The following is a 15,428-nucleotide window of genomic DNA, read 5'->3' on the forward strand; positions in this document are numbered from 1 at the left end:
AGACAGTGTTAAGGTCGCACTCAATACGCACAAAGTGACTGCCACTTTGTGCGTACATCATCGAGGAGCATAAGCCATCACACCAATCCCGGTCATCCTCGCAGATTTTGGCTGGCCATCGAACGAAAAACGATCACCGCATCGCGTGCTTTCAGATGCGCTTCCGCGGCCGTCTAGAACGCTCGCTTCCGGTATTAGGAAGCCACTGGAGCCATGCTCTTTTAAATCGTCTAGATTGAAAACTCATTTATTGAGAACTACTTTTTTGTGTTTAGTTTGTTGTCATTTCGCCCGCACGTCCGATACGCAGGGTTGGCTACGTACGAAATAAGTCCAACATACACACACACACACGGTCATGGGAATTGTTTGAGCATACGGTACTTTTCGCTGATAAATGAGGGGTTGGTGAATGGAAGTGGGAGCTTTCGCATCCCTGTGGACTGGTTCAGATATTTCTATTTATACATATAAAAAAAACTATTTTTATTTGATCAGGTAAGGCCCACTGAGCTATAAAACACTTTTTCAGACGCGACCTGGCCACATTTGATAGCTCAACGAAGTGGCTTATCACTGTGGAAATGTACAACAGCCAAATATTCTACACGCGTGTTTCTAAATGTGGAGGGAAAAACCGGGAGACCCGGAGAGAAATCCACGCGACCACGGGGAGAGAGACGCAATCTCCAAATATACAGCAGCAGGCGTCAGGGTCGGGATCGAACCCACGACCTCCTTCATACCAGGCGAGGTAGTTAACATCTCGCCACCATGGCGCCTTCATCTCGCCACTGATGTTTAGCCGAGACCGGAAATCGAATTTCAAAAGTTAACACTGCGGTGAAGGTAAAGGTGCAGCCCTGCAATTGCTTGCGCGTGCCACTGCTGAAGGGCCTCAACTAGAGGGAGCACGAGAGAGCCAGCCCCCTTGCAGAGGGTACAGAAGTACCGTTTTTTTTTTATTCAAGGTTACAATTTTGTCTTGATTTAATTCGTAGATCTCGAGGATTGGGAATGAAGCCGTTGTGAATGTGGTGCGGAAACGTTAATCCATCCTCATTAATGACCCAATGGGCTGTGAAGCCCATCAGAGCGTGCCGGCCGGACCGGTTGCCCTGTACGTGCATGCATTTAATAATAATAATGATACAATGCTCTTGTGTATCTGACGCCTTGGGCGTAAAAGTCACGTGTAGAAACATTCGCTCAATATGAAAACAAAAAGTACATTGTTCATCCACTACCGCGTTCCACTTCTGTGAATCATTAACACAAAGACAAAGATCCCCCGTGGAGCCTTAACAGACTGTCGGGGCAAGTGCGGTTAGCGAGTAGCACCTATGAAGGCCGGCACGGCACACGACGGGGTGGGTGGCCAGCACCACACCCGGCCGCCTTTGTCTCCCCAGCGGCGATGTTTACACACCGCACCAGGTATTCATTTGAGGCTGAGTCGACCTAGGGGAGGCCCCCAGGGCCCGGTTCAGAATATCGTCACTGATGTTGGCCGTGAGTGGAAGTTGAACTCGGTTGGCCGGGTTCGTAGCGCAGCGTAGCGCTAACCTCTGCACTACTCCCCCCCCCCCATTGAATCATTAACTCACAAGAGGACAAACCCCTTCACCGACATGATCAGCCGGGGGTGGCGTGGGGTGGCGTGGGGTGACCAATAGCACGCACGGCCGCTTTCGTATCCCTCCCCCCCCCCTCCGTGCAATTATTTACACATCACTTACCTCAGGTACTCATCTAAGAGCGAGTTGACCTCAGGGAGGACCACAGCATGACCAGTTATACTGTGCGCACGCACACACACACACATAAATCACTCGCCACCCAATGATGACGTTAAGTGTTAACCCGGGAAGATATTGGGCCGAGTTGAATGAAGAGAGGAAACAGAACCGGCTTGGACATCGCTCGCCAACCCACTGATGTTTCAGCCGTGGCCAGGAATCGAACTTTGTTCGGTGGCCGGATGTGCAGCGTAGTGCGTTCGCCGCTCACACAGACACACAACTCGGTTGGAGGAGGGGATTGGAGTTTGGGGAAATTATCATTTAGTCGGCCACCTCGCTCAACGATCTCCCACTTCGGGGTTTCCACGATCACTAACCCCCGACCACGCCAGGTATGTCAGCTGCCAAGTTCCAATGATTGCAGTTCGAGTTGAAATGCGTTCTCGTGAATTTGCGCGATTCTGTTCATGTTATCGGATAACTACTTTCTGTTAGCTTACTATCCATAAGCCCTTGAAAATAATGGTAAGCAGAGAATTTAAAAAACAATTATTAATCGGGCCCCGTGGTTGTGAAGTGCAATCTCCATGTCTTATCAACTCGAGCATGGGACCTTTTTTTCCACTATCAACGTATAAAAAATTATAAGTTTAACCGTTTCTGGCACTAAAACACCAGGTTTTAAGATTTTCAAACACCAAATGGAAACCCTTTGCAATTGAATCAAGTTACCGCATTAACCACACGCGGTTCTAATGGTGAACATGCAAACAAACATGCTCCGATAATAGAATTGCATTGTCTTTGAAACTGATTGGCCTGCACAAGAGACAGCCTTCTCTAGGGAGACAAAGGCGACCAGGTGCCTTTGTCAGAGCAAGGTTGTATTTGCATGTTGACGACACGTACTGTGTGTGGTTAATGCAGATTTGATTCCTTGCAAAAGTTTTCTGTTTGGTATTTTAACATCTTAGCACCCTCTTGTTTTATTGCCACAAAGGGTCAAACACATTCTTATGTTTTGATACTGGCAAGGAAGGTCCCATATTCTACCTGCTCACCCCGGCCTATAAATGTCCTTATCGTCCATTGTCGTTGTGCTGTTCGCCTTTTGGCGTTCTCTGGTCGAGCACTGTTTGAGACAAGGCTCTACAGAAAGCTGTCTCTGGTGTGGAACAATCCGTTTCAAAGACAATGCATATATTCATTATCAGAGCATGTTTTTTGTTTGTTTGCATGCTCACCATAAGCAGTGTGTGGTTAATGCAGACGGGATTCCTTGCAGAAGGTATCTCTTTGGCGTTTGCACATCTTATCACCTCCTGTTTTATTGCCAGAAAGGGTAAAAGTATATTCGAACTTTTCACACTTATCAACTCTGTCTGGCCTCCGTTTACGTGGTATGCAGAAGGGCAATTGCCTGAAACGTCACCGATTATATATCATTTATGTTAAGATCACATTTCGATTATTTTGCCGCTGTAAATTTCCACGTGATAAGCCACTTTTGTTGAGCTATCATTCGTGACCAGGTCGCTTCTGAAATAAAAGTTAATAGCTCAGTGGACCTTACCTGGTGGATAAAAAAAATAGTTTTGATTTAATTGCATATTACTTTAAAATTATTGTTTTACCTTTACAATACTTTGCACTCATATCGTTGTGGTCACTTTTTAACCCTTCCCTACTGGACATCTGTGGACAACTTTATAGCTCCTCGGATTGCTCCTCCAGTCTAAATAATGATTCCGATTCTGAGATAATATAGATGCTTAGACATTAGATCTAAAGTTATCGTTCTCTTTAAAAAAAAATACCCGACATGCTTATTGACCTCAATGTCGCCTAAATCCACGTGAATATTTACACTGAGAGAATTAAGGGACGTATTTGCTGAAAGTGATGTTGTCCATTCTCGCTCTCAAATCTCTCCTCCCACCACTCCCCTCTCCTTGTGTACAATCCACCGGGTCCCCTCCTTTTCCTGACTCGCCCCTCACCCCCTTTGCACTACAACAAATTTCCCCTCCACATGAAGCGAGAAGCACCTCTCTCCCTGTCGAGTTTCCGTTCCCTCCGCAGACCTCCCACCTCTTCTCCCTGGCCCACATCATTCCCTCCATCCCAAGGTACCCCCGTAATCCCCGTACCCACTAAATCTCCCTCTCCATACCCCATCCCTATTCACCATATTGCCTATAGCCACCCTCATTGTACCGCTCGTAGCCCTTGTAAAGCTCCTTGGATGAAGGCGCCGTATAAATGTGAGATACGGCAAAGTCCGTGGCGTTGTCCGCGATCGCTTGGGTGTCGAGAATTGTGCACTCTGCGAATAGCTACAGGGAGCCAGATGCGTTGCTTTTATAATTATTTTTACTATTTAAGAGAAGGCAATGGTGATCAGGGAGTTGACCCCGAGCCTCCACGTGCACAGTCGGGGTACAAAGCACGCCCCCGATTTAGATTTCGGGGCTGACCTCTGTGCTGGGATATGTGAGCTGTGGTGTTGTGACGTGGAGGGTGTCTCTGGTCGATATTGCAGACACGCAATTTATTTTAAAAAGGAAGACCTTTTCGATGTTATTTGTTTTACGTTTTACAAATCCCGCCCTCCCCTCCCCCCCATTCCTGGTGTTCAGCTGTTGTGGAGTCGCCCCCACTTCTACCGGAGGACAGAACACAACGCAAAGTCTCATCTCATCGTGTCCGAACTCTATTGCTTTCAACGTTGTAATTATCGTCTATTCAGCCGAGCTGTCCACCTCGCAAGGATTCACGACGGCAGGAGAGGAGACAGGGCGGACCGGCTGCAGTTTGCTTCTAGAAGTAACCAGCATCAATCCTACCTTTTGTGGCAGACGGACAACCGCTTATTTCCGACTCGCGCGCTACGCAGTTCCGTTCACTCAATCGCGTCACATTCAATTTGCAAAAAAAACGTGTTCCCCAATGCATTCACCGCATTGCATCCAATTCGCGTTTTGAAAACGACGCGCTGTGGGAGAAATGGACTCGACGGCAACATGCAGACATCGGTTATTCTGCGGGACGTTCTGATTCTTCTCATCTTAGATATACATAGATTTATATAGAGCCTTCATTCAAGGCGCTTTACAGTGTTAAAAACAAAAATGTGTACGTAAGATGATGGTAGTTGAAATGATAGTTGGGAGTTGTTAAATGTGGCGGTACAGTATAGTTATGGTGACAGGAGAATGGGTTGGGAGTTTGTTAAGGAGTGGTTTGGGGGTAGTGATAGGGGTTGGGTAGTAAGAGGAGTTGGGGTAGTGGCTTCTTTGTCTTTGCATATTCGCATGTGTATTTGTGTAAGTTCCTGCCTACGCTTGCGTGCAGGGTGGGGGAAGGAGGCGTGGGGGGTGGGCAATCGTTGATGTTCGTCTGTCTTTGTCTTTTCACGACGACAGGTAACAGGGGCACGGACAACATGTCGCTGCTCCCCACTACGGATTCGTCGCCCGCCTGGTTCAACGACAGCGCCGGCAACGGCACGGCCGCCAGCCCGGATGGACAGGGCGCCTACGGCAACGCCATCAATGCCACCGTCACGTTGGTCCTCGTCGTCACCATGGTGTCGCTGGGCTGCACCATGGAGCTCCAGCACATCGGCGCACACCTCAGGAAGCCCCGGGGCATTTTCATCGCCGTGCTGGCGCAGTTCGGCATCATGCCGCTCACCGCCTTCGCCTTGGCCAAGGTCTTCCGCCTGAATCCCGTGGAGGCCGTCACCGTCCTCATCTGCGGCTGCTGTCCCGGAGGGAACCTCTCCAACGTGTTCGCGATGGCGCTCGACGGAGACATGAACCTCAGGTCTCGGCGTGCGTGCCTATGTTGCGATTGTTACCACCACGCTGGCTGAATATAAGGGAGAGGCGAGCGAGGTTCGGCGCTGTCGTGGGGGTTTGGGGTCCTGGCTATCATTGTCGCTGTCATCGCTATAGTCTCTTCGTTGCCATCGTCAATAGAGTCAGCCAGCTATATTGTCTTTGTCGCTGTCTTCGATATATAGTCAACCTGCTATATAGTCGAATGTCGCCATCATCGCCATGTGGTCGGCACTATATCCTAACCTGTGACTGTGTCCTTATGCCATAGCTGTATGCCGACAAGAAATAATAAAGGAGCCCTCTACAATTATGTCTCTGAAGTCAATACATTACAAATAGAAAAGAATCAGAATCAGAAAAGTAATTCCCCGTGTATAAGTGTTGCACACTCGAAATGAAGGACGTTGGGCAGGTGCTCCAAATCGAGGGCAAACACATTAATTGTGGTTAATCTGTAAAATGCAACAGCACGTGTGTCACACACAGCAATTCTTGAACCGAGTCGCCATTAACCATGTGACTGGTGTCCAAGTGCGGTTATTCAATAACAGTTTTCTTCTTAAACCCAATTCTACTACTGATAAACCATCTTTATCTTTGACAATAACATTTGCACATCACTATTCGAATATTCCTTTAAACCCAAACTGCTGGTCTATCTACACCATCCACTTATATCGGTATCTTACACCCATTATCTGTACTGTATGTGTACAGTATACGTGCTGTGTCACCATTGTACAACTTACTACTTTACATGTGTTCTATTCTGAATAGCATTGCCAGTAGTCATACTCTGGGTGCATGGGCATCGTTATAGACTAAACAGTATTAGGGTTAGAGAATTACAATGACAGTAGGTAATTACGGTGCATCATCCTTTACAATGCACAGTGCTAAAAGCCCTCTAATTGAATATATCACAGACGAACAATTCAAAGCCAAGCTTAAAGTCTAGAACAAGTCTAGAACATTTATATAACGATCATAAACAACTTTTGGGTCCTTTACCTGTAAAATTCAACAGCACGTGGTGTCACATACAGCAATCCTTCCAAGTCGCCATTAACCACGTGACTGGTGTCCAAGTACGGTTATTCAATAACCCTGCCAGCCACCTACAGGCCCAACTCAGTCATCACATGCTGCTGTACACACATGCATTGATGCACTACACAGCACATCAGGACTTTCACAGAACCACACTTTACTCCCTTGCTGCTGCACAAGGATATAATTAAAAGAATGATCCATCCCTAATGTGCCACATGAGGCCCCCAGTGGGTTAAGAAGCTCTCGTTCAAGGGCGACTCAGTCGACAGACAACATCAACGCATTCCACAGTTACAGATTTAAAAAAAAGAGCAACAACTTAATAATATTTTGTTAAATGACATTCACACTAACACTTTCGTTTTGTAACAAAAATTGTTCGTTTAAATGAGGACGGAGGTGTCACACTGGAGAGGCCAAGAAACGAAACTGGGAGGTTCCAAACACTTCGGGTGCAGACACGTTAAATGCCTTCAATCTAAATTGTGTGCGAAATCCGTGGAACTATCAATGGACAATCAGGCGCGCGTCGGTGTGTGGTGACGTTGCCGTTGTACTTTCTTCGTGTGCAGCATCCTCATGACCACGTGCTCCACCGTGCTGGCGCTGGGCATGATGCCGCTGCTGCTGTGGGCGTACAGCCACGGCCTGTCGGACACGCGCTTCGTCATTCCCTACGCGAAGATCTCCATCGCCCTCGCTCTCATCCTCTTGCCCTGCGCCGTGGGAATCTTCATCAACGCAAAGTTCCCCAAGTACTCGCACGTGATCCTGCGGGTGAGTACGCAGCATCATGCGGCGTAATGCTGTTGCTGCTGTGTGCGAGCGTCTCTTAACCCTTTCCCGTTCCGATGACGAACGTGTACGTCATCGGTTTTTCTTTCGATTCTGTTCCGATGGCGTACGTGTACGTCACCGGAAAAAAAGTATAATAAAATAACTTTATCAGTACCGAGGCTCCCACAAGTCTATGCTAGAGGGCGTGGGGCACAGTTTGGCGCCAGCTATTCTCGAGTGCGGTCGTGTCGCTACGGTTCTCTGCGGTGAGTACAATGTCTTTAAGAACAACGGCGCTGCGCCTCTCTAAATAAAATTAACCGTCAGCTGCTTGCGTGTTCCGAGATTCAGAGGTGAACGGGACACCCACCCTTGCAACTTGCAGACGTCTCAGAACGGGAAAGGGTTAAGGATGGCGTAACGTGAGTTGGCTGTGTGGCTGAGAGGAAAGAGTGCTGAGCTGGCAACGATGAGAAGGGTTCTAATCCATCGGCCTCCAGTGATTTAAACCTTGTTCTCTACAGCGGAGTGAGTTGATGGCCTTACCCCGGTTAACAATGAAAAAAGGCACGCAATTAAATTTTTCACTTAACATGGATGAATTACATCTCCGAGAAGCAAATCAGTTGGACTATCACACAACAAACGTTGTTCTTGTTGGCCGGGCAGGCGGGCGGGAAAGTGCCGCCACCTTCTCTGTGGGACAGACGTCCAGGCGCGATGAGACGAGCTCGCTATCGGGAGCTGGATGCTGGATGGACCGTTGCATCGCAGAACCGTGACGGAGGGCGACGGCTTGGTGGGAGGAGAGGCGGAAGGGGGGGGGGTGGTGGAGGCCTCCATCCAGCGGTGGACATAGATCCTGACCGAGACGATGCAAGCTTCTTGCCTGGTAGAAGCCAAGGTTCTGTCTTCCCGTCGCTGTGTGCCGCAGGCTGGGATGGTGCTCCTGCTGGTGACCGGGATTGTCTTCATCGTCCTGACGGCGCTGTACGTGGGCTCCGCCATCTGGCTCGTGTTCTCTCCCACGCTCATCTCCATTGCAGTGCTCATGCCCCTGCTCGGATACACGCTGGGATTCGTCCTCGCGGGGATCTTCCACCTCTCCTACAAGTGCGCGTCTCAGTACAGGGATACCAGTGGTGGCCCTTGACATAAGCAAATTAAGTGGATTAAATGGGGGGGTGGTGGGGGCACATCCGTGAAGGAATATGGGTGCACCACATATCAGCTTGGGCGCCACGGTGGCGAGACGTTAACTCCCTCGCCTCGTATGCAAGGAGGTCGTGGGTTCGATCCTGACCCTGACGCTTGTATATTTGAAGTTTGCATGCTCTCCCTGTGGTCGCGTGGATTTTTCTTCGCGTCCTCCGGTTTACCTTCCACATTTAGAAGCGCGTGTTTAGAATATTTGGCTGCTATGAATTTGCACACAGTACTATTGGCCAGGTTGCTTCTGAAAACAAGCTCAGTGGGCCTTACCTGGTAAATAAAAGAAAGTTAATTCACGTGCTTTTGAACATAATGCTAATAACACGTTTAAATTTGTTTTATTGTAAGTCTAATAACTAAGATGTTTAACACATTCGTCAATAACAGTGGCCTTAAAATAATAAAAATATATATTAAATTACGTACGTTTTTAATATAGAATCATGTCCGTGCTATGAAGAAGGACCATTGCTAGAATTCTCACCTCATTTGTTTATTTTAAAGCCACAGTGTAATTGATGAATGTGTTGAGTTTTTGTTGATTGTTCTTGTGTGCACCACTGCCAGCATCAACCGGGAGACGTAGGAATGAAGCGTCTTTATAAATCCTTTATATTAAGTTCACTTGCTTGCTTGCTTGCGCGCTTACGACCGTGCAAATCTTTCGGTCGTTTTTTAACCCACTTCCCGTGATCCAATCGAGCTGACATTTTGCACACAGACTCGTTGTGCGTGACAATTTATTTTCGTGAAATTTTTTTTCAAAATTTTTACACTTTTTAGGAAAAAATAAATTATATTTAATTACCAATTGCTTAATGGTGGCAGGCTATCATCTGACCCATAGGTGGCAGCCATCTCAAGCCAGAGGACGAGAGGACTCTAGCCGCCACACATATAAAGAATTTATAGTGAAAAACTTTGTTTTTACGGGTTAATTTTTTCCTTTGTCCACCCATAAAAGGCCCGACTCGCGTTTCGTCTGCTTTGATCATGCTAGCGATGCCCGTTTACAAAGCTACAACAAAACTCGGCGATAAAACTTCATTCGATCACAATTTTTTCATTCGCTACACGTCCCATTGTTGTGATCCCTATTCCGTGTCTGATTTTTGTCAGCCTCTCTCAGACTGGAGAGAAATTCATTGGGCGTAATTTACCTCCCACGCTTACACAAATAAGATAATGCCACAAGTGTGTGGCTTATGTCCAGATCAAAATCCCCACAAACCAAGACCCCCCAATCACTGCGTCTTCATGTGGTGCAGTAAATAGGTTTGTTCTGTCATCAATCTCAATTGATGCCCCTCTGTTCTGGAATCACTTGACCTCCCATACCGCATTGAAATTAAATTCCAACCATAGCTGAGTTAAAAAAACATAATAATGAATAGCCTTGACGAAGACCTGTGTACATTTTTTAAAATAAGATAAGTGCTTGTTTTCATGTTTTGTTTTCGCCTTTATTCAATCTGTTTTCGCACTCATTACACACAAATTGTTTGCCGCAAATGAACCACAATACCTTGTTGACCTCGTCAAGGAGCGTACACCATTAGGCAAACTCCGGCCATCCTCGCAGTGGCTTTTGGCTAACCATCGAACAAAGACGGCCACTGCTTCGCACGCTGTCAGATGCGCTTCTGTGGCCGTCTGGATAGCTCTTCCTTCCAATATTCGGAAGCCACTGGAGCTATGCACTTTTAAATGTAATTTTAAAACTAATTCCTTTAGAACGGTTTTTTTGTGTTCAGTTTGTTGTCCTTCCCCCACACATACGTTGAGCATGTTTGTCTAAGTACAGCGTGAAAGAAGTTCAAGATACATACATACGTCTAAGTCTACATTTTACCAGAATGTTGACTAATTTCTGCCTCTTCGGGAGTGAACGAACGCCGTGCGGTGCATTACAAGTCGAAATAATTATAATACAATAATGATTGTCATAATCATTATTGTACATATTTTTCAAACTGCAATTCACATTCTTTACTTGTTATTGTAACATTATAGTGTAGATTTCTTGCATTTATACGTAATCAACCAGGCTATGCGTTAATTGTGTGTTGACCGACTCTCTGTGTTGCATTACATCACATTTCGATATTTTGCGAGGTTATTTAATTTTAGTGTGCCTTTCTCCTAATTTTCAAGCTTGCGTGCCGTGCCACGTCGTCATCTTACTTGCACAGCAGCAACACGTTGTCGTCCACTCATTGATATGCTAATTTTCTCTGCCCCCTCCCTTTCTCCGTCCCCGCCCCCCCCTCTCTATATTTAAGGGACCGTCACAGAAACGACCCCTCTCTTTGTGCCGATATGTGTCCTCTCTCTGTGTGTCCTTGTGATGTCTGTCTGCTTGTATGTCTGTCTATAGTTTTCTAGTTAGATTTTTGTTGCTATTTCTTTTATGCCTGATGATGATTGCTTGTGTTGCAATCGAAACGTCGCTATTATTTTAATTTATTATTTTATCTTTAGACGTGACTTAACCGAAAGAACCAAAGAATAATCTAAGATGTTTTTGTTCATTATCATTTGGGGGTACTTAAATGGCTTGATGTAACCCAGTTCACCCTTCACATGAGAGCCGACATTTCGCGTGTCTCAATTGGTTTACTCAATGCCCTTATTAAATGAAGATACTGACTGAGGTAGGAATATATGAAAGTCTTCCAGGAAATTGACTGTCCTGGATGTTGTCAGTCGTGTAATAATACACTTCTGAAGGCCAATGCATTTGCACGTGGTTCTTGTCTCTGCCAGGGTTGCAAGATAGTCTTCTGCCCCTGCTATATATGCCAGTTGCTCTGTATCTTAGAGTTGGCAACCAAAACAACAGTGGTGGTGCTAGGCACATGCAAACTAAGCAAAAGCATAGGGTCCCAAGCGGCTCAAGGGGCACTGCATTAATTGAAAATGTAATAGTGAACCAAATATCAGCTTCAGTGGGTCTCTCCTTAGGGCTTCCAATGTGCCAGTACCACAACTGGCAAACAACAACAACAACAATGATAACGCCCATTCCCTCTCTCCCCGGCTCTCACGAAACAGATGCAGACGTGCCATCTCCATGGAAACAGGATTCCAGAACCTGCAGCTGTGCTCCGCCATCCTGAGGCTGACCTTTGACCCGAAAGTGATCGGCCCGCTTTACCTATTCCCGCTGCTCTACATCATCTTCCAGATTTCGATGGCGCTGCTGCTCGTGCTCACGTTCCGGTTGTACGTCCACTGCTACCGGCAAAAAGAACAGCGCCACACCGGTACGCCTGCCCCAAGGCACCGTCGTCTCTGATGTTGTGACCGTAGGGAGATTTATGAGCCAAAAACAAGTGGGGGGGGGGGGGGGGTCTTAACACTGAAAAATTGAGAACCGACACAGCCCCACCGAGGAACACCCGTGTCTAAACTAAACTAGTTTTTGGTCTTGCCAGGTAAGACCCACTGAGCTTCCTAGCTCTTTTTCAGAAGCGACCTGGCCACAATTGATAGTTCAACCAAGTGGCTTGTCACGTGGAAATGTATCGCGGCCGAATGCTCTAAGAGGCGTGTTTATAAGTGTGGAGGGAAAAACCCCGAGGACCCGGAGAAAAATCCACGCCATCACGGGGAGAGAGACACGCAAACTCCTGTCACGCTTTTCAACGAACTCTTGTTTTCATTGGCAAGACATAAACCCCGTAACGTTTTTGCTATTGCCGTGGCTAGTTTCCAGTTGTTCGGAGTACATGCGTTGCGAGTACCAATGACCAATGACGATCTCCTTACGATTACTCCAGCAGTAGGATACTGGAATCTGTGTTGCTCATGAACATTCTGTTGTACACATCAGATAAACATTACGATGTATGTTTATTTAGCACCTAAATGCATGCTGTATAGAACTGTGATGCACAAGACTGCAAGACGGCGTAGTGGCCAGCAGAGAGAAATGCAGTAATATATATTGTTGGACTGTACTATGCAGCCACGCCAATGCTCTCTTATCTCCAACAACCCGCATTGACCAGCGTGGTGAAGTATGGTCAAATAACCCCCGCAACCCACATGGCGTGGGGAGGCACTCACTGATCCAGCAGTGGATTAACAAAAACGGTTGGACATGTAATGCGGGCAGTTCCTACCATAGGAATGTGGAATTTCCATCACTAGCTCAGGGCCGGCAATAAGATATGACCATCGTGCCTTGCATGTTTTGAGTAAGGAGCAGTGTTTTACTGGTAGTAACCTCCTGGTTACACCAGCCCACGGGATGATTGTGTCCATCCGTCGTGCAGGGTGGGGAGGGGCTGCTCACCCCGTGGTGCCCTTATAAAACTCAACATTTAACCTACTCACGTCGGCTTGTGCCCGCCCTCACAGTCGGGCATATTTGCGGAATACACCACGCCGCCGTTGACCCTGGCCATTGACAGAACAACCCAACGTTCCTACCAGCTCCCTCCGCAGGAATGTGTTATTTGACCCGGTACTGTGAAAGCTTGCGCGTGACGTCACCTGATTTTCCCACTTGTGTTGCGTCCGTGTCGTTTTACACAGAGGCAACCGTCGAGATCTACAGCATCAAGCTTGAAGGTGAAGTTGTGGAGTTGGATGGCGGTATGTCAAGGCACAAGAGTGAAGATGACAGAAAGGAATCTTTTTTCCGGAACAGCCTTTTGACTTTGTTTAAACTAGGCCTCAACTTAAGCTGCCCTGCACTTGTTTTAGTGATATGGGAGGACTTTGCCTATGGAGCAGAATGATCACCGAGCTCGTGGTTTTTGAAGTCACACCAGAAATTACCGTGGATTTAGCAACCACATTTTTTTGCGGAGGGCCTGTGATGCAGAGGTCAGAGCACAGAGCTGGTGCCTAAACCATCCTGGCTTTGAATCCAGACAGCTGCCTATGATCAAACTGGGCTCCCAAGTGTCAATACCGTTGTTGATTGTCTCAGTCAAGTGACCAAAGGCTGCATTTTAATTTGGCGAATTTCCACCTGTTCAGAGGCATTCTCAGTGGCGGCAGAGGTGGTTTGGGAAGTGCGACTCCTTCCCGTGTGCAACGTGTCTCAGCTGCTCTGCTCCGTCACCATGTGGATCGTGGGTTCACTTGAAGGAATTTCGGAGGAAGCGAGCTCTGTGCCCCACGTTTTGGTGGGCCGATGTCTAATACGAAGAGCTGCACTGATCTGTTGAGATATTCGAATGAACACTTCATATCAGAACTTACCTCAATCTGGATGCAATTGGGAAAAAAAAATACAAAAGTAATTAAAAAAGCAAACGAACTGAATTGTGTCTATTTGCTTTAGTTATGTTGTCTTGACGACACAGTGTGTCGATAACTTGATCTTGTAACTCCGTGGCTTTGTCATCTTCGTTCAAAGAGAGCCTCGATTTATTATAATCTACTAAGCGTGTGTGTGGCCAGATTTGTATCTGGGGAGCGGCAGTGTAGTGGTTATCATGCTGTGCATATGAACCTGGCAACCCGGGTCTGATTCCTGCTGACGGCCAACACCGGTGACGATTATTTGAACCGGTCCTGGGCCTCACCTAGGTCGACTCAGCCTCGAATGAGTTCTTGGTGCGATGTGTAAACATCGCCACTGGGGAGACAAAGGCGGCCAGGGCATGGTGCTGGCCACCCACACGCTCGTGTGCCATGCCGGCCTTCATAGGTGCTCGCTAACAGTGCTTGCCCCAACAGTCTGTTAAGGCTACACGGGGAATCTTTTTGGCCAGATTTGTATAACTCTTATTGATACCGGGTAGAAGTATGGGGTGCGTCCTACTTTCCGGAACATCTCATAATCCGGAGAATGCCATCAAAGTAAAAATGTCTTAAGCGCGGTACAGCAATTAACGATGTGCCTGGACCATGTTGTCAAAACTTCTTGGAGATGTTCCACGTTCAGGGCCAAATAATTTACTGCACTTTGTTGCAACAAAAAAAATCCTTTGTTAAAGTTTGTTGATTAAAAAGTAAATCAAAACGGCTTTCATATAAATTGCCGACACACTAACAATCTTCCCGATATTTTATGGAAACTCTTCATCTGTGCTTGCCATGATCATCATCACCTGCGTCACCGGCTATGATCAATCCGCTGCTGGATGATGGCCTACTCAAGCCGTCACCATCCCTCGCGAGCCTGCGATGCAACACAATCCATCTAGCACCTGCACACAATTTCATCGCTCCATCTCTCCTCTGACGTACCTGAGTGGTGTGTATGTACTGAGTATCTGTAAATAATCTCCCAAGCTGAGCAATACGTTACAATATGTTGAAGAACCTGCTGAATTTCCATAACACGATATATTTTGTAAATGTTGTGGGTTTACTCTCCAACACACCGGTGTGCTGAACTAGTAACGAATTGATATAAAGCTTTCGTGACTGCAGGGATTCATATTCTTGTTTTTTTCGGTAAAGTCACGTAGAAGGGAAATAATAAAATAATGTTTTTTTAATTTTTTATATTAATATTATTTTATTATTTCCTTTCTACGTGACTTTACCGAAAGAACCAAGAACATAGTAACGAATTGGCACGTTTTGTCGACGTGACAAACGTTACCAATTGGCTGTGCCGGGTGGTGGCGGCTTTAACGACACATTTATATTTACGCGATATAACCCAAAAAAACCTCTCGTATTGTAGTGGTAGCGAATGCTTTCGTTAAATTGATTAACTTCACGGGCAATTCAGTAGGCGGCGCTCTAAAAGCATGAATACGTGACGTGGAGTTTAGAATTAAATTGTCCTAGCGGGTTTTAAAATCACTCTTTCTCCTGCACCTCACCA

The 15,428-nt window shown here is 46.7% G+C and overlaps 1 protein-coding gene across 1 annotated transcript; it reads left to right on the forward strand.

The window, feature by feature from the left end:
• The first annotated feature begins 1,494 nt into the window (after window positions 1–1,494).
• Window positions 1,495–14,973, forward strand: LOC133339166 (hepatic sodium/bile acid cotransporter-like). Its single transcript, XM_061547318.1, has 6 exons — window positions 1,495–2,134; window positions 5,168–5,570; window positions 7,213–7,417; window positions 8,352–8,530; window positions 11,684–11,895; window positions 13,172–14,973. Exons 2-6 carry the CDS (start codon window positions 5,188–5,190, stop codon window positions 13,375–13,377), a joined length of 1,185 nt encoding a protein of 394 aa, XP_061403302.1. The 5' UTR covers window positions 1,495–2,134; window positions 5,168–5,187; the 3' UTR covers window positions 13,378–14,973.
• The last annotated feature ends 455 nt before the right edge of the window (window positions 14,974–15,428 follow it).

This window comes from Lethenteron reissneri, chromosome 8, assembly GCF_015708825.2.
Source record: "Lethenteron reissneri isolate LAM-NWPU_2019-01 chromosome 8, ASM1570882v1, whole genome shotgun sequence".
In the NCBI taxonomy this organism is placed as follows: Eukaryota; Metazoa; Chordata; class Hyperoartia; order Petromyzontiformes; family Petromyzontidae; genus Lethenteron; species Lethenteron reissneri.